Source organism: Cydia strobilella, chromosome 11 (genome assembly GCF_947568885.1).
Source record: "Cydia strobilella chromosome 11, ilCydStro3.1, whole genome shotgun sequence".
In the NCBI taxonomy this organism is placed as follows: Eukaryota; Metazoa; Arthropoda; class Insecta; order Lepidoptera; family Tortricidae; genus Cydia; species Cydia strobilella.
This window is the reverse complement of record NC_086051.1, coordinates 1,335,050-1,355,207: the sequence shown is the minus strand read 5'-3', so window position 1 is coordinate 1,355,207 and position 20,158 is coordinate 1,335,050. Positions and strand designations below refer to the sequence as shown.

Here is a 20,158-nt window from a genome sequence, read left to right as displayed (position 1 = left end):
ACCTCATTTCTCATCGGTGAAAAGGATCACGCCCGTTTAAAAGGCAATTTTAGCGTTCTACTTTTATTGTTCAAATTCAGATAACAACATTCTAAATTGACATGGTAATGTAGGGCGACAGGTAGCAATATTCGGAGATAGCAAAAAGCTGTTACTTACGTTAATTTTTAGCCCTATGTGTAGCACGCTAAAATTGCCTTTACGGGCGTGATCCTTTACACTAATGAGAAATGAGGTAGCCGCCGCGGTGCACAAAAGAAACAATGCCTTTTGTTTAACGCCGTACGGTTTTGACGAAAAAATCATTTGAGATAATTCATAGTAGGTAAGTATACTACTCTGACAAGAGTAAGGAGTGGTTCGGAAAAATAGTGGTAGCACATTATGTGGATTTTTCATTGTATTTTGTGACAATTTTTAAGGCCGTTCCATCGGTTTGCCGCTGTCACTGTCACATTTCGCAAGAAAGAACGGGAAAGATAATGCACGCCAAGTGTCAATTTTGATCGAATTTTGTCGATTTTTATTTATTTTAAAAACGTTACCTTACAATATCGAAATTCGAAGGCTATGAAATTACTATTTATAAGATTGTTTTTTCTTCTTTTTTTGTTTATAGTATCACATAATAAATAACCGAGTAAAGTTGGATTAAAAGTCCGAGATAGAGGTTACTTTGGGAATTAATTGTATCGAGCGAAGTGTCATAATTCGTGTATCGAAAGCTATGTTATTAAAGATAATATAGTCAAGAACTACATATATTTTTTCCACGTCTACTAATATCAACGCCTCTTAGAAAAACATGATCATGTAAGGAGATTTTTCGCCTTCTGGCTCAGGGAACCGCCTTAAGCAGTGCATTTTTTATAGTAATCTGTAGATACTATTCTATAAAATCAAATACTAACATTTAAAATAAAAGGGCGAATTCAAATCTTCGCTTTTTATATTACATCAGATCTCTCCTAACACTTTTTGAACAGCGTCTTCTGAGAGAATTTATGAGTTGTTTCTCATAAACATAGTTTTATCTTTAAGTTTGATGAGCTAATAATTACCTTATTAAAATGTATTTTGTTCAATATTTAACTTTTTTGACTTGACTTCACTTTTGAGGCAGTTACGTGGAATTTCTACTTTTGTGTATTTGCCATTTTTACAGAAATTTGTCTCCCATAGAAAAACCTCTGTCAGAGGTTAGATTTGAGAGACTTCCTGACTACCCAAGATATCCATTTAATTGGTATAACTTATTTGTAACATGATATTCCTAAAAGCATAAAACAAGTTGTGAAAATGGAAATGCAATTGTGGCATTGTGGAAACGGCAAGATTGTCAAATTGCGTTGTTCAAAAGTTTTCTAAGTACATTGCAATAAAAATGAGAAAAATCAAACAATCTCATATTTCTTAATATTATTTTATTGTTATTTTATAGTATATATATGTACATATTACTAAGAAATTTAACTGCTTCTTAATTAGCAAAAGATAAAAAATATACCAGATATTTCACTGCTACTTTTTTTCTGAACCACTCCTTATATGACTAAGAAGAAGATATATGCCATTCATCTCTTGGAGATTCGTCTTTTGCCACAGTAGGTTGGCAATAACAACTATTCAACCTACCTAACTTAACAATTACAGACTGTTTACATTATTTGATTATTAGCGATTTTCGTTTTTATATCGTATACGTTCTTAATAAATGCAATTTTGGCTAAAAATTAAATTACCTAAGAAATACTGACATACACTAAATCATTACCCTCCCTTCCCTCCATCTCTCGGTTAACAATATTAGCCCTTAGAATAAACACGCTAAAACAATATGGCCGGCGGGCAACGTCCGCGCCAGTGTCTATGGTCTCAGGTTACCCGTGATATTGACTATGGTCCTTAAAGACTGTACTCGTCTGTCTGTTTGCCTCTCTATCGTTCGAATGAGTCAAAATGTTTTGGGAAAACCGACGTCTTTTCTGTAGACATTAGATACAAAAGATCGATTTGGAAACTTAATTCAATATCGATGTCGTTGAAAAGGTCTTTCAAAACGAATACAAACATGTTTAGGGTAAAAACGGGACCCTATTACTAAGACTCCGCTGTCTGTCTATCACCAGGCTGTATCTCACGAACCGTGATAGCTAGACAGTTGAAATTTTCACAGATGATGTATTTCTGTTGCCGCTATTACAAAAAATACTAAAAACAGAATAAAATAAATATTTAAGTGGGGCTCCCATACAACAAACGTGATTTTTTTGCCGTTTTTCGCGTAATGGTACGGAACTCTTCGTGCGCAAGTCCTACTCGCACTTGGCCGGCTTTTGGTAAAGTGAATATTTTTGGAAATAATAGCTCCGAAAAAATAATGTCTCCCCAAGCCCAACATGCACAGCCGGTTTTAAATATTTACATAAAATGGCTCCTTGGTCATATTTTTAATTAAATACGACAGAATCACTTTTTTTAAACTGTTGTCAGTTACTCTTCCTAATTCTGTATATCAGTATAGTGACTAATGACGACTATTTTAGTTGACGAGTGACATTATCTCCCGCAAAGGGTCGGCGGACTGATTATTTTTTAGTCATTGGACGTGGGTTACGTGAGTTTATAGTTTGGAATACACGTGTAACAGAAGTTTTTTCTCTTTTATAATTGACTACGGTGGTAGCGATTAACGATATCGAGTATTATTATTAATTATTAACGATCGACATTATAGACTGTTACGAGTTAAGTGATTTTTAGGGGTAACAGGTACAAATTATGTTTTATTTTAAGGCTAATTTTGAAGTTATTATATCTAACCATAGAGTAACTTATACTAGAGCGGTACTGTCATAGTAAATTTTGTAACCCCAGTAACTTCACTGCCATCTGTCGACACACTTTAAAACTAAAAATGAAGATTTATAAAAATACGATAGAATGTATTTAAATATAGATAAATGATTTTTTTTATTTGCATTAATTATTTTTATGATTTTGACCCATGTTCTTTCACTGATATGCGTTAAAATTGTTAAATAACAAACTAAACCGTCAACGCCATTCTATTCGACTGTAGGCCAAAACTAGTAGCGCCCTCTGAACTAGAATCAAATTTTCTTGATTTTCGAGGCACGTTTTTTCCTTAGACTGTATCTATCTATTACGGAGTTATATCTATCTTTGATCTAACGAATTCAATCAAAAGGTACCACATTGTCGCTTACCATAAGGACGAAACTTGCTTGTATCTTTATACGAAAAACCTGTCATAGCGTCCTTATGTCAAGCGACAATGTGGTACCTTTTGCTTAAAAACGGCACATATTTTGTGGTGTTATTTAATGATACACGTAGTATGCACTAAAGTACCTGTTGTGTATTAAGTATTCTTAATATTTTTTTAGAACAACAAACAACTAGAAAAAATAACATCAAAAAATACAGTCTGTTTTACGCGTCCAGGTAAATTGTTTGTTTTTTCCCGGGTTAGTCAAAAACACAACAAGTATCAATATCCCGCTCTTGTTAAAAATGTTAACATAAACGATCGATCGTCGATCGATGCATCGTTTGGCGTTAATCGTCGGTCGTTGATAAAGCATTTTGATCGTCATCGATCAAACGCAGCGATTCATTGATAGGTATATAGTTTGTCAAGGGACTGTCTCATTACGGGCGTAGACGGAGAGTCATACTGTCTTTGTCTTGCACACCAGTGCCAGTGCCGGTGCTGTTTTTTTGTTTCTATTTACTGACAAGATTTGCTTGACCAACTATAGCTACATTATAAGCTCTACAGCCGGGCTAGCACATGATTGGCGCGACAGTATATCGCCGCGAGATAGATTACCCATCCCTCTTTAATTAATACAGTTTGAAAAAGACGGGTAGCCTATTTTGCGGCTACATACTGTCGCGCCAATCATGTGCTAGGCCTATTGAGTCCTTATAAGTCCCCATGCATTTTTACAAGTACAAAATCCCAATAAAATAACTATTAAGGGGCCCACTGACTATCAGTCCGCCGGACGATATCGGCCTGTCAGTTGTTCGGAACTGTCAAATTTTTGTTCTAACTGACAGGCCGATATCGTCCGGCGGACTGATAGTCAGTGGGCCCCTTAATACAATACATAGAATCTCGCAGATAATCCATCCATACTAATATTATAAATGCGATAGTCTGTCTGTCTGTCTTTCTGTCTGTGTGTTCCCTCTTCACGCTTAAACCGCTGAACCGATTTAGATGGATCCATACTAATATTATAAATGCGAAAGTCTGTCTGTCTGTGTGTTCCCTCTTCACGTTTAAACCGCTGAACCGCTTTAGATGAAATTTGGCATAGAGATAGGTTAAGTCCCTGAGAAGGACATAGGATAGTTTTTATCCCGAAAATCATCCCTTAAGAAAGTAAAAAGCGGGGTTGAATTGAGATAATTAACGAAGTGCCTGCTAATTTGTGTGCATAATATGCTCAAATTTAGTTTGCTATGAGATTTTTCCAGGCGCTATTCTTACTCTAGCTGCGGTTACTAAGTCCACGCAGACGAAGTCGCGGGCAAAAGCTAGTCAGAAATAAAACTCGGTGAGTTAGATTTTTACAATCCCATCATTGTTTATTTACGATAATCAGTCAATCCCAACGTAACCTAACCTAACTATAATAAAGGAAAGTAGCCCTAAATTCACAAATTACACACTTCTATTAACATTTGTAATAGATAACGTGTTGCAGGATCAAGTATCAAAAGGGCTGCGTCCGCGCAGCACGGTAGCCGCACGCGGTTACACTGGTCACATCGTGCGCTATTTTCTGCTGGAAGCGACGGTTATTTATAAACTGGCTTTTGCCCGCGACTTCTTCTGCGTGGAATTAGTAATTTGGGTACCTTAATTCTTAAACAAATCTGCTTTTTAATCCATTCTTTTTCATCCCCAAATTGGTCCACACTATACATTTCCACCCCATTTTTTACACCCTTAAGGGATAATTTCGGAGATAAAAGTTATTCTATATCATTTCCCACAGCTCAAACTATCCCCATACCAAGTTTCATCTAAATCGGTTCAGCGGTTATTGATTCCCCATACAAATTTCCACCCCCTTTTCACCCCCTTGAGGGGTGAGTTCTGGGATAAAAAGTATCCTATGTCCTTCCCCGGGACTTAAACTATCTGTATACCAAATTTCAACTAAATCGGTTCAGCGGTTTAAGCGTGAAGAGGTAACACACAGACAGACAGACAGACAGACTTTCGCATTTATAATATTAGTATGGATATATGTGCCGTCAACCGGGGTGAATAGGGATGGCTGGGGTGAATAGGGACTAAACTTAAAAGGTGATCTGACAATTTCTTAAAAAATACACAAATTGTATCATACAAAACCTGCGATTATTTTCAATCGAATAATACAATGTATGTGGGTATTTTTTAATAAATTGTCAACATTGTCAGCCATCCCTATTCACCCCGGTTGGTACTACTTTCTGTAAAACTACAACCATTTGTATCTTAGCCTTCTTCTACGAGGCGGCTTCGGTCCCGAACCTGAGTGTTACAGCCCTCAAATCGGTGAAACAGCGATCCTATGGCTCGTAATTTAAAAGTGCTTGTTGCTAGGCCTATTTGAATAATAGCTATTTATGCAACAAGTGCGGAAAGTGTATGATTTTCGACGAGTGGAATTTTAAGGATTTTAGTGGATAAAGGAATACGAGTCGGAAATCATCTTTACGCACGTGTATCATACAATGTTTTACTATGCATTAAATAAGTTTAATTATTAAAAGGAGTGTTTTAAATCGACACGAGTTGCGAATTACCTATTCGCACGTGTATCGTACAACGTTTTACAGTACATATGGCCCTTTAAATTTTCGACATATGCACGAAAAGTGCTCTTTTACGCACTAGCGAGAAAGTAGCACCATATGTACTGGACTTATATTGACCGGGATATAGACCGTGATTACCTTTTGTATTATTTGTGAGCTCCCGATATTTCGACGCAGTTACATGCATCATGTTCACGGGTGACGGGGTCTAGTGAAACTAACCGTGAATCATTCAAAACTCTAACCATATGTACTGTAAAAAAAAATGAAAACAAAAAGGACTAGTGCGGAAAAGTAGTACTTTCCGCATGATATGGCTCCGTAGGAAATAACGCACACTTTCGAGCACATGCATTGTAAAGAATATTTTGACTAACTTAGACTTTGTAACAGAGTTGGTACCAACCAATAAAAAGAAATACTTACATTTAGGTGCTTATTAATAACTCAATGTTTACAATAGATAAAATATAAAATTGACTCTTCCAGTGTCCCTACGCGCTCTCATAAGGCTTATCTGGTTCCCGCGGCGGCAACTAGCCCTCTCTTTTTACATCTCGGCAATGTTGACAAGGGTACGTTTGCATTAGGTTCAGCTTTCTAAAGAAATATGAAATTTTGTTAGTATTAACGCCAACTTAAGAAAACAAGGACTTCACTTCAGTTCGGATCGGACATAGTTAGAAAACGTTTGTGACCTGTGACATATATTATAATAGAATAGAATAAGATTTTATTCGTAAGCACAAACAAACATTACATAATATAACGACAAAACATAGAATAAGATTAAAGTGCCACGAAATGGCCTCATCTCAGCATATTGCTGGTGATTAGGGCGGACAGACGTTGAGGTGATCCAATAAATGTTATTTATTTTAAAATTTTTGGGTGGTAAAGGCCACAGGCCTCCCATTTTTGTTGAGGGGAGAGCCCTATGCGGTTTGATGACTTCACACAACTTTTAACTCTCCTAACTTCACACGTATGCAAGTTTCCTCCATATGTAATGATAATTCGTACTCGAGTCCCGAAAAACTGTAAATGTACGAGTCGAGGGTTTCTTCCACGACGTACGGTGCGGGCGATCAAGCGAATGCGCCACTTTCAGGTCTAGACGCACCTCGGCTACGAGCACTTCCTATTATATTAGGTATTCCTAAACTAAAGCCATCGGCAAAAGAAATGAATAACATAACAACTAAAAAATTCTTTAGCTAGGTAAAGACTAAAAGCTAACTTAATTATTTACTTTTTCCACAGACCACCAGACTACACTCGGGGCATTTTCCAAACCCTCGGCTTCAAGGAGTTCCATGACTACCTGATGCTGAGCGAGGACGAGCGGCAGGGTCGCCCTGACCTCCTCCAGCAGAGCATTGAGAACATGAAGATGGGGACGCGGCGGTACGCGCGCCGGCAGAACAAGATGGTGAAGGGGCGGTTCCTGGAGCACCCTAATAGGGAGGTTGGTAGATTAGTTGTTGGTTGAAGGAGTAAGCAGCATGGTCGCCCTAACCTCCTCCAGCAGAGCATTGAGAACATGAAGATGGGGACGCGGCGGTACGCGCGCCGGCAGAACAAGATGGTGAAGGGACGGTTCCTGGAGCACCCTAATAGGGAGGTTGGTAGGTTAGTCGTTGGTTGGTGGAGTAAGCTGCAGAGTTGTGACCCCCCCCCCCTGCAAACAAATTTCTATGCAGGCCACTTAACTTTACGTAACCGTGATAACTCATGAACGTACCTTGGGGTTTTGGGTGCGGGAATGTTTTATAAGTAGGTAAAGACTGTAGAAATTGTACCTATTTTGACATATCTAAGCATATTTTGAGATTACTACCTATTTCTAACCCCGGCCTGATGATAAAAAAAATGTCCCAAAAATTTGTATAAAAAAAAAATTATTATAGAAAACGCCCAGCTATCAAACGGATGCACCGATTTCGATGCGGTTTTTTTACGTAAAAGCGAGTTTTCTTACGGTGGTTCTTAGTTAAACAAATGTGACATTTTCAACCAAAAGGTACCACATTGTCGCTTGTCAGTAAGGTTGATTTCAAATTGAAGCTGAATGGAAATAGCGCCTTATTGACAACCGACAACCCTCGCCTTTGTACTTCCATTACTGTAATTTATTTTTGTAAACCTGTGCACTGTGTTGTGTACAATAAAGTGATTACTACTACAATAAGTACCCTATTGATTGAATATGGCACAAATGATAATGCTAAACTTACCAACTTGTTTTATTTTAATTATACCGGACCTTAACGATAGATGTCACTTTTAAAGTACTGTACTGATACATAAAGAACTGAAGGGGCCCACTGACTATCAGTCCGCCGGACGATATCGGCCTGCCAGTTGTTCGGAACTGTCAAATTTTTGTTCTAACTGACAGGCCTATATCGTCCGGCGGACTGATAGTCAGTAAGCCCCTTTAGTTTCCAACGTAACGTAATTTAACCTAACCTTATCGCTGAAATGAAATGAATTTTATTAAAAAGCCAACCACTATTATTAATAGCAACTAATATTGATTAGGTACTACACGGGTTATCTTGGAAATAATAAACATATCGCGTGTTCATTTATTACCTGTTACCCGACATTTTAGGATTATAGCGTTGAAATAAGTTACAAAATAACGTTCTTATTTATACACTTCTAAAATGTCATTTTTTTACGTTAAATTAAACATGATACTATATTGATGAGGTAGTTAGTTACCGGCATAGTATTGGTAATTTTTTATTATTACGCCATCTATTGTGGAGTAGCTAAACTAATATCACAGAATGGAAGTGGCCTTTGTAACCGTGTTTTAAGTTCATTGCGCCATCTAGTGATGAGTAGAGTAAATAAGTATTCTGCCAATGTACCTAGATGTCGCCACACAGTCACATTCTGTTATCTTCTTATTTAAAAACTAGATGTCGCTTGTAAGAACATCTTTTTTTTTCAGGTTCCTCCAATTTATGAATTCGACACAACGGACGTTTCAGCATGGGATACTCAAGTGAAAGAGAAAGCGATAGACATAATCGAAAGTTATCTCAATGGAACTCCCTGTCAGCATGAACCATTGACATCGGAAACTAAAGAAGCGAAAAAGGATATCAATCCATTTTCTAACAATTACTGTGAAATCTGTAAAAGGGTACTTATTGGAGACAAGGAATATGGAATACATTTGAAGTCTAATAAGCATATGAAAGTTTTGAAAAAAAGAAAATTAGAAGAGAAAAAGAAATTAGAATCACAGAGTTCACAGACGGATTCCGATAATGTTAATGTTTAATTATATTTATTAATTTACTGCGTGAATAAAACAATGTTCAACTAAAAGTCTGTCTTTAATATAACATAATCCTTAAATATTTACAAACTACCAACATTGGTTGCCTCTTCTAAAATTTTCTTTTGTTTTGGAGCTCTGTAGTCATAGTTCTCAAACTCTGGATATTCTTTTATGATCTCATTGTAAGCTTCACAGAGTCTAGCAAACTCTGTATTAGCTATCTGAAAAGGTCTGGTAACTGGGTCTATTTCAGCCAGCTTATACATCCGTTCCGCCATTTCTACCCGCACCTCTTCTGGGAACAAAGTTTGAGCGCCTCTGATTGAATACTTCTGTCTCATAGAGAAAATGTTGCGCACCACTTTCTCAACTAACTTAAATGGCAATCTTATAATCGGTTGTTTCATTGGAGTAAGAGTTACAACGCCTACATCTACTTCAGGCTTTGGCAAGAAAGCTGAGCCTGGGATGTCAAATTTGTATTTTACGTTGCACCAATTCTGACACATGACTGACAGTCTACATCTCTGCTTATCGAGTATTTTGGCAGCCATCCGTTCCGCTACTTCCTTTTGAAACGTTAAAGTCATTCTAGCTCTGCCATAAGCCCATGGACCTTCATGTTTAGAGATCATCTCTAGCCAGCGAACCATCAAAATTGTAGATACACTGAAAGGCAGGTTACCAATAAGATTTAACGCTGGAGGAGGGTCATCCCAACCAACTTTCACATCTTCCGGTATGAAACGTGCAAGATCAGTTTTCAAAATGTCTCCTGTGATAATGTCTATATCTACTTTGTTTCTGCAAGCATCAGCGACGAGTTCCAAAGTAGGTATGAAACGAGGATCCTTTTCAATTAGGACGACTTTTTTTGGTGCTTGACGGATTATTGATCTGGTTATACCACCAGGTCCTGGACCAACTTCACAAACAACATGGTTCTCTATATTGCCAGCGGCGCGCACTATTTTATCTATCATGCGCGGCTCCATGAGGAAATTTTGCGACAGTTCCTTAAGAGCACGGAGTTTGTACAAACGAATAACATCTTTTATGCTTGGTAGAGGAGGCAACCTTATTTGAGCCACTTTAGCCGCGGCCATTATTGCTGTATCTTAGCTGGCTCGTTAAAATCGTCGAGGAATGTCTCCTGCTTGACCGCGAATATAGAGTACAAGTAAATGCTAAACACTCCGGCCCCTATAGCAAAACCAGTAATTCTGTTTTTCTTAGCGATGGCTTGCAGTTTCTGAACACGCTCGCGGTTCTTCTGCTCAATAATCTTCATGTACTCCAGCTCGGCCTTCTTCAGGAGAGGGTCTTTAGCTTCGAGATTGATCTTGGGCTTGAAGGAGTCCCCCATTACGAAAAATGCAAGTTCTAACCTCAAACAAACTAGAAATATAATATAATAAATGACAGTGACAGTTGACAGTTAATAACAGAGTTACTAGCCTAATGTATTGCTATCATTGACAATATTTTGAACTTAAATCTATTTTCCTGTGTGAAATCGATCTCAATAATTATATTCTTAGTTTAATTATAAGTATAATTAAACACAATATTATTAATATTTTGCGCAAAGACGACAGAAATATTCATTTGCAATCCAGAAATAAGGCCAGTAACATACGATACGTCTGAATCACTTGCTGGATTGAGCAATGCTAACTAGACGTGTATAGCTAGCGATGGGCGAGTCGAGTTGTCTGATTCGAATGATTCGAATCACATTACAGGCGAGTCAACTCGAATGAAGTCTCCGTGCAATTCGAATCAACTCGACGTAGCGATTTCCACGCGCGAACAACGAACATTTGTTATCCGATCCGGTGAGTCGGTGATGCCATTCGAATCGCCAACTCGCCGAGCCGGGCTAGATGCGATTCGGATCGAACCAATTCACAAATGAAAACTTACCTAATTGCCTTACACTTACAACTGGCCAGCGTTAAGTGACTCCTCTGAACATATACATATTATGAAACGAGGTGTCAAACAACACTGGCTACTTGCTCACAGACGAGAGATATTTTTGGTGAATTAATAGCGTACTATCTGTCGCCGTCGCCCCGTCGCTCTCGCTCCTACTAATGGGAGTGATAGTGATGGCGATAGGATAGGTACAAGAATTTTGAAAATACTTGACTATAGTCGGAGAGTCCGAGTAAGGCGATTCTCTCATCTCATCCGTTATGCATTATTATACGTTTTTAAGCAAATAAATGATTACATCGAAAAAAAAAACATTTAAATATCACTGCAATGGTTTGCATTGGTGAAAAGATTTTGTTTGTTTGGACACTTTCTTTACTAATCGCACTTAACTATCGTGAGACATATTTTAAAATATTTAGATCAGTACGGTTTTTACTCACTCACTATGGCATAAACAAAAAAATATTTTCTAGGAATAAGAAATGCATCAATAACAAGAAACATTTTAAAAACGAAATAAAATACGGCCCAAAATGGGGAATTTCCTTTTTATCGTTTCTATTTTGATTAGTTTCTTATTACGGGGAAAAATAATGAAAAATTCATCAAAATGAACAAAAATGACCTGTAAACTTTTCTCTGCTGATCACCATTGCACACATATTTCAATTTCAATATATACTTTTTGAGACTCATATAAGGATCTTTATCTATATATTAACGACATGGAGCTACAATTTCTCAGTCCACACATTATCTAACATACTTACTACACATAACATACGTAGTCTTAGATTGAATCAATTAAGAGGTGAAGGTACGTAAAAATTAGTTATCGTTTCTTAGACTATGTCCTTGACCTTGTTAGGTCTGGCGATGTCCTTGAATTAGACGAAAAAATATTGTTTATTTACAAACTCTTGGTGACCGGCGAATGGGGAATGGAATCACTGGGATCTCTCTAAGTTATCTGTGGTTTTTCTTTGACACTTGTTGAGTTTCGCGCGCTTTCTCATTGCGTTTTCAACTTTTCATTGTGCTGTATATCAAGTTTTATCAGTTTCATTTAGAGTTTTGTATCCGTTAAAATGCCACCCGGTAATAGAAAAAGTGTAGTGTGGGAGTTTTTTTAAACTACTTTCTACTGTACCATATGACTCGCCGTCTCGATTGGAGTTTGCTCATTGCCCATGCCCGGCTATCCAAAATTAAACCTTAAGTCAATATATCAAAGGTTCCTTTTACTTAATCTGATATCTCTGTACCACTTGACTCGCCGTTACAACTCGAATTTGCGGGCCTTATCCGTGCACGTTGGACCCGGTTGCCGTGTCGCTAAAGATGCGAATCACGATCCTTCGATCCTACGGCCAAACATTTTCGTCGAGTCGAATCAACTCGAGTTTCAATTCGAATCAGCAGACGAATCAATTCGAATCATTCGAATTGGAAAAAAGTGGACTCGTCCCATCGCTATGTATAGCTAGCTTAAACTTTTTTTTTTCAATGAATGTTGCTAATTATAAAAAATGGTAGTTTTTGGTAGAAATATAGTTGGTCAAGCAAATCTTGTCAGTAGAAAAAGGCAAACTTTCTATGGGCCTATAACTCTTCGCGTCTACATTTTTTAAATTTGCCGCCTTTTTCTACTGATAAAATTTGCTTGACCAACTATAGTATCAATGATTGTTTTTCTTCCTGTCTTTGATTGTCATTCTTTATTTCAAAAAGTTTTCGTAATAAATGTTATGTCAGTTTATGTTATTAACCCTATGTTGAGCTAGCGTTATATATCCTATTTATAGTCATAATTTGGTCATAATGACTTGGAATAGCTGGGCTTATCGGAAGTTAAATGCGTATTATTTACGCTTAAACGATCGCAAAAACCTGGAGGAAGTACTCAAAACTCTAATAAAGTAACTAATTATACCTAATTACTATCGTCATATCGTCATAGTTATACAACAACAACTTGCATACATAGAAATGTTATATAAACAAAACTAATACTGTTTTGAAACATACACAAATCCTGTTTGGCGCCATATTTTTAAACAGCTGTTTATGACGTTGTAGCAACAAAACAAAGGCCATGCGCGTCGCTGTCTCGCTCTAAACAGTTTCTCTCGCTTGCGCGCATACATTTCTTGCTTTGCAGCCAAACTAGCCACAGCACATCTAATCGCAAACGAGCTTGTCAAATCGCGTCTCGCGCCGTAGACGTTTGCTCGTGCGGCGGCGACCCACTCGCGCTTTGGACTTGTGTTTGTGTCGAAAATATGCCTTTTATTTCTAAAGACTGGCGTTCACCTGGCGAGGAATGGGTCAAAACACAGGAGGGATGGGAAAAGAAGAAAGTACTAGAGTGCACAGCGCAGAGGTGAGTTTTAAAACAACGTAACTGAATCCTTTGTTCGTTGCACTACAACGCAGCAACATAACACGGGCCATTTCCCTCAATAATATCTAACGCTATTGCTTGAGTGTTTTTCGTAACATATTGCAATTTTGTATTACAGATATCCCGCTATTTCTAACTATAATAACCCAGCTGACCAGCCAAAGTCATGGTAAGTGAATGGAACATTTATTTACTTTAGTTTGTTGCTTACGATCAGCTGTTTGTGTTTTCATTCGTTCCGTATTGATTTTTATGAGCGTGTGTGCGTGAGTCCTTCGCCTGGTTTTATGTAGGATGTGTAAAGGGTTTGCTAGTGTGGAATTATGAGATTTTCTCCGTGAAATTCTTCAGCTTCCTGAATGTCAATTCGATAGAATTTAAGTTTATTACACAATTTAAATGTTTATCAAAGCTCATTGGTATTTCGAACCGGGTTTACGGCTACTAACAGGAACAACTATGTTATATATAGGTATTAGACCCTACAGTACTCTTTCGTCTCTATTGTCTAATTAAATTTCGAATCTATTTAATTTGTAACGCTAACGCCCCTTGAGTAATCTATGACTACCTGTACTTAATTATAATTAAAAACTCTACCTATCTTAGGCGCCATCCATTTATTACGTAAGACGATTTTGCAAGATTTTGACCCCCTTCCTCCCCTATGTAAGAAAATATAAGAATAGGTCAACCCCCACCCCCCTGTTTAATATTTATTACGTAAGGATCGGAAGGAAAAATTATTACACATTGGGTTTGTTTTTATTTCGATTATTGCAAAGAAACAATTTTAGGAAAAGTACAATTGACATTGTATTTAGTATTATAATAATTCTCTGACATTTTATTTGACTGTATTTGACCTTAATTTTTTTTGTTATGATTAGTTTGATTGTTTTTATTTTTATTTACTGAATTATTATCTTTTATAATTTGACGATCATTTTGTGAGTTCATGTTATTTAGAAACATTGTGACATTGTTAAATATCATGCAATTTCCAATAAGAAATAAATGAATCTAGTATCTACAAAAATATAGTTTTTTGGCAATAATCAACATTGGCTTAGTTTTATAGTTTTTCTTTGTCGGCACTCGCACGGATTCACGCGCTTTTTCAAAGTATAATCTTTACTTGAGCATTTTTAATTGTGATCTTACGTAAGAACTACCAAGACTCCCTCCCACTCCCCTGTAAGAAAAAATTAGACACGGTCGACCCCCTTCCCCCCCTAAATTACCTTACGTAATAAATGAATTGCGCCTTATTTAAAAATATTGCCTATACTTACAAGTATACATCGTATTCGTAATGTACCTATGCATACAAATGCTTCAGTCTGCATTCCGAAAAAATAATTCTATTTTTAATTAATCTGAATATTTCTTAATTAATTTGAATTATTTTATTGTCAGTGTCGCACATACCATACCAAATCAGTGTTGCAATAAATGGCATACGTTTTTAGATAATGGGGTTGGCAACTGTCAAAGGTTTGCAAAGATGGCGCCATCATAGCTTGCCCCTTTTTCTATGAGATTTGGCTTATAGGGCTGGCATCCAGGGCATTAAAAAAAACAAAAATATGACACAATTCTAGGGATTGACAGGGCAAGCTATGCAGGCGCCATCTGCTAATTATTTCGACCGGCCAACCCCATTGCTGGCTAAGTAGGAGCAACGAATTCAATCAATTGACCAAATGCCGCAATGTTTTAAAAATCGGATGCGATTATCGGTGACGTTATGCCATTAAACGAAATATACATTCCATTGAGTTGAGTAAATGTACAGCCAAAGAAAATATATAAAATAAAGGTAAACTTTTCCGATAACAGCGATTGGCCTAAAAACCCAGGTCACCTACATCTGGGTCACGAAAAAAGTGCAGTCGAAGTTCAAACTTATAGAGTTGTCATTACCGGAGCTTAGTGGAAAATGGGAACTTGGGACCTACCTGTGTGCCAATTTAAGGCGTAGTTACAAGTCCCAGTCATTTGTGCAGTTTTGAATTTGGAATCTTCTTTCTTTCATTCCATTATAGTTCCAAATTTGATTTGATTTTGTCCTTTTTAAAAGGACATCGGGACTTTAACGGTTTATAACCTTATTGCCGCTAGACATTGGGACTTCGGCGGTTAACGCTAACTTAGGGCCGCTGTATAGGGCCTAGGAGGGTAGGAGGGAGAGGGCCGGAAAGTAGAGTCGGAAAAAACTAATTTTCCACAGGTTTTGTAGTGTAGATGATGACGATTGGGAAATTCCAAAGTGAAGTCTGTAGATTAGAGGTAGATTGTGATAACTCTTTCCAGGGATTTGTAGGAAACCGTGATTTTTCCACAATCCAATCCTCAGATCTTGACATGGGGGCCTAGCTAAGAGACAATTGTTGATAGAAAACGCCAATAGAAACTTAAATACTTTAATGTATAGAAATAGGCACGTGAACTTTTCTTAACATCTGTCATCCCTTTTCTTCTCGTTTAGCGTTTGTCGATGTACGATTGTCACCTTGGCTAGGCCCCTGATGATAATGGGATACCCAATAACCACGAACAGTAGTAGGTAATTAAGGTATTAAAGCATTTTAAAAGAGATCATTTCTAAACAAAGGATGATAAATTAAAGCAATAAGTATACCTTTTGTGGCAAAAATACAGCCCACACCCCACACCCACGCTCGTCCAAATCGGGCTAAGCTGAGGCCGACTGTGGAATTTGGTGGAATTAAACCAAATATGTCGATCGGAAACAAGTCCCGACAGGATGGATAAATATAACGCCTCAGGACGATGGGTTTCCGTGGCTAAAGCTAAGGCGGTTATCACAGTGATGCCGTGGATGTGGCGCCACTGTGATCGCCTAATGAGGAGGTACCGTAAAATGGGGTGAGTAGGAGTTGGGTTATGAATGGGGAGAGAAGGGTCGGCAACGCGCGTGTAATATCTCTGGTGTTGCAGGCGTCCATAGGCTACGGTAACTGCTTACCATCAGGCGGGCCGTATGCTTGATTGCCACCGACGTGGTATAAAAAAAAGAAGGTTTGAAAGGGGGGTGAGATGGGTTTTTAGGGCTACTGCTACAAAAATAATGTATTCCGATTTAAAATGGAGCTATAGGTATAGTAATACTCGTAATAAAAAAAAATCTATCTAACAATCTTCCAAAATCACCTTTGTATGAAAACCCATCTCACCCCAATTACGAGGGACTACGGGGTGAGGTCGTTTTTCCTGTTTATCGTCAAAGTTATGAAATGGAACTACCCAAAATAAAATACAAACGTCCGGAACACTTATTATATACGCCATTTAGTTTCCATATGTAAAAATAAAATGTTATCGAGGTTTGAATGTCATTTTTGCTCCTACTCACCCCATTTTACGGTACCAAGAATAACAACATAGAAATAAGGATGTGTTTCGATATGTTTGGCTAGTGATGGCCAATCTATTCTATTCTATTCTATCTGGTGCTGTCTTAACTGTACCTAATTTAATGTTACTGAACTGACACTTGGGAGCAAAGTTGGTTGTTTGCTGCGAATGCAAATTTTCGACTGTTACAAACAAACGAAAGATTATGTAATCTTGGTCATAGCGAGACTCCAGAAGCATCACAAGATGCTAAAACGTGCTGTATGGCCTGTATGCAAACAGCGGTTTTTAGGGTTCCGTACCCAAAGGGTAAAAACGGGACCCTATTACTAAGACTCCGCTGTCTGTCTGTCTGAAAAAAGTTTCAGTTTCATGTTTATTGTTTACTAGAGTTCAATTGTATTTAACTAAAAAAACACTTCACACCATGCCTCTCAGTTCTCACGACAACATGCTATTTCATTTGTTTACTCTATACTATAATGAGGAATTACTAATGTGAGTGAATGAATCAAACAATGACAGCTAACCACAGCTCTTGAGGCTTTTACCTATTACAATTTTTTTTTGTTACTTGTAAAATTTATTTTATTTTACCAATAATAATCTGTATATCTGTATCTGTACAATATCCCCATGACCTATGTTTTGTAACATTAACTAAACTGTCAAAATAGATAGGTATAATACGCTAGATTTGTCGGAAAAAGTGAGAAAAAAACGATTACGCTCAAAAACTGCAAAAAAATCACGTTTGTTGTATGGGAGTCCCACTTAAATGTTTATTTTATTCTGTTTGTAGTATTTGTTGTTATAGCGGCAACAGAAATAAATCATCTGTGAAAATTTCAATGATTGATCTATTACTTTCAATTACATAAAAAAAATCTTAACGAAACTTAACGAGACGTTCTGCGACTTTTCGTTCAAAAACAGTTTAAGGTTACAAACCTCGAATTTGCAACCCTCAAATAAGCCCATATCGAATCGCTTAAATCAAGATAATTGCCATTTAGAAATAAAAGAACCTAAGTCCCTAAAAATCGCTATTAAGTTGCAATCTTTCGTAGAAATGTAGGTGTGGCCTGGCCTATCTAGCCGCTCCCGTCAAGTCAAAAGTCAAAGCTATTTGTGGTATTTTCTATAAAAAGGAACCTTATTGCCGATGGCGCTTACGCCATTATTAACGGCGCTCCGATATAAATACAATGCCGCGCGACGCTGTGCGGCGTATGCGCCATCGACAATAAGGTCCCTTTTCATAGAAAATGCCCCATTTGGTGATTGTTAACCTCGGGATTTTGGGATAGCTAGCTGTGTTGTACAAGGTTGGTTTGAGGTTAGGGAGTGCATCACCTTAAGGGTGCCTCAGAAGGTATAGGTATTAAATATTGGTAAAAAAATTAGGTACTTAAAGGCGTTATTGCATGTACTTGTGCACAGTCAGCAGGGTTATTCCCACTAGTTACCACCGTTTTTACCAGTGGTGTCCCAGTTTTACCAATGGGATTTTTTTCTCAACTGTTACCAGTGTAGTCACTGCTAAAAAACTACTATTCTAACACTAAACTCTCGCGTTTTGTACACATAATTAATGTCATTAACGGGTTAAAGGTAAAATAATGACATTAATTAAATACTTCTTTTGTTAGACTTATATTGACCGGGATATAGACCGCGATTTCCTTTTGTATTATTTATGAGCTCATAAATCCCGGTCAATATAAGTCTAGTGAAACTAACCATTAATCATTCAAAACGCTTCTTTTGTTGTTTGTATTGTACACATACTTCACCCACAGGCAGTCCGTAAGGCAAAAGGAGCAAAGCACTACCTTTCTAAGTGATTGTGAGTGATGCTGATGTACCTACGTATAAATACGAAAGTTATTGCCCCACGAAGGTCTTCCAAAAAAAAAAACTTTCAAATCAATCTAAGAAAAAACGGGACGACACTACAATGTTGCCACTTTTTAATTTCTACTCTTTTTTGCCACACTGTACCACAAAGCTATTAATTTTTAGTCATTCGTGCGAAATTTTTCGGAGTCTCCATTTTCATTTTCAAATTCATTAAACATACCATTTTCAAGCACTAACAGTAACGGCATGAGCAACGGTCAAGGGGCCCACTGACTATCAGTCCGCCGGACAATATCGGCCTGTCAGTTAGAACAAAAATTTTACAGTTCCGTACAACTGACATGCCGATATCGTCCGGCGGACTGATAGTCAGTGGGCCCCTTTAGGATCGGCGCTAAACTAAAAATACGTGCGTTCAACCGTAAAATAAGCTTAATGTTAGTATGAGTCACGAAAGGTTAAATTCGATCAGCACATTGTAGTTTACAAACAACACAAACTTACGAGCGACTTTTTTACTTACGAGCGACCAAACATCCGAACACAAATTTGATTGTATCTTTATTCTCTTATCGTATCACACGCCCCGATGTTTTATCTACGCAGATGTCATTGAGCAAATTCTAAAGTAGGTCAAGGTCACAAAATTATCATTTCCTTAATGTGTTGAATTACGTCGATGCTGATTTACATTTTGTTGAGTTCATTTTCATTTGCGAAAATGAAAATGTCGCCACTAAACATACTTCATTCAAATTTGCCTTTAATCGGAAAGACGTACCTATGCATAACGACCGATGTTCGAGGCAGTATATAGAGCGAGTGCCCAATGCCCATATATTACGTCGAAAATTTGAAAATGGTACTTACATAACAGTATGGGGTTCTTCAAAAAAGGAGTGTACAGGTTTTTACAGGGTCGGCAACGCGCGTGTAATATCTCCGGTGTTGCAGGCGTCCATAGGCTACGGTAACTGCTTACCATCAGGCGGGCCGTATGCTTGATTGCCACCGACGTGGTATAAAATATATATATTTGAAAATGGTACTTTTGTGCCTCATTTACTAGGAGACAGTATTGAATCTTTAACTTAATATGTCTATATCCATTAGTTCAAAACTCTTATTTAACTTTACTTGTACAATTATTACGCTGGGACTTGTACGAGGATAAAGAAGAGTTTTACATTTCAGCCAAGCTAAGGCTCACGTCAATTGTACTCTTTTACTTTCCCCCCACAATGCGAATAGCTAATTCAGCCATACATACAGCTCCGCCTTCAAAGGAATGGCGATTAATCATTATTTGATCCGTCAGAAGACTCAAGCCAATTACTTTAGCCTTCGCGCTATTTATTCCACTTACGGCCCGATTCGAACAATGCCTATAAGATGTCAAAGGGATACGATACTGATCT

The 20,158-nt window shown here is 37.6% G+C and overlaps 4 protein-coding genes across 4 annotated transcripts in view; 2 read left to right on the top strand and 2 right to left on the bottom strand.

Annotated features, from left to right (window-relative positions):
• The window catches only part of LOC134745373 (tRNA dimethylallyltransferase), a 331,000-nt gene extending 321,852 nt beyond the window's left edge, over window positions 1-9,148 (top strand). The window contains exons 6-7 of the mRNA XM_063679408.1: window positions 7,111-7,315; window positions 8,813-9,148. Coding sequence (XP_063535478.1) covers window positions 7,111-7,315; window positions 8,813-9,148 — 541 coding nt within the window. The remainder of the gene's footprint in view (window positions 1-7,110; window positions 7,316-8,812) is intronic.
• Window positions 9,149-9,184: 36 nt separating this feature from the next.
• LOC134745390 (dimethyladenosine transferase 1, mitochondrial) lies at window positions 9,185-10,254 on the bottom strand. The gene has a single exon (XM_063679427.1). It carries the CDS (start codon window positions 10,252-10,254, stop codon window positions 9,229-9,231), a length of 1,026 nt encoding a protein of 341 aa, XP_063535497.1. The 3' UTR covers window positions 9,185-9,228.
• LOC134745402 (cytochrome c oxidase assembly factor 3, mitochondrial) lies at window positions 10,254-10,580 on the bottom strand. The gene has a single exon (XM_063679443.1). The coding sequence runs from the start codon at window positions 10,512-10,514 to the stop codon at window positions 10,254-10,256; it is 261 nt and encodes an 86-aa protein (XP_063535513.1). The 5' UTR covers window positions 10,515-10,580.
• Window positions 10,581-13,267: 2,687 nt separating this feature from the next.
• LOC134745386 (F-box only protein 32) overlaps window positions 13,268-20,158 on the top strand; it is a 46,068-nt gene continuing 39,177 nt past the window's right edge. The window contains exons 1-2 of the mRNA XM_063679423.1: window positions 13,268-13,475; window positions 13,615-13,665. Coding sequence (XP_063535493.1) covers window positions 13,375-13,475; window positions 13,615-13,665 — 152 coding nt within the window. The 5' untranslated portion in view covers window positions 13,268-13,374. The remainder of the gene's footprint in view (window positions 13,476-13,614; window positions 13,666-20,158) is intronic.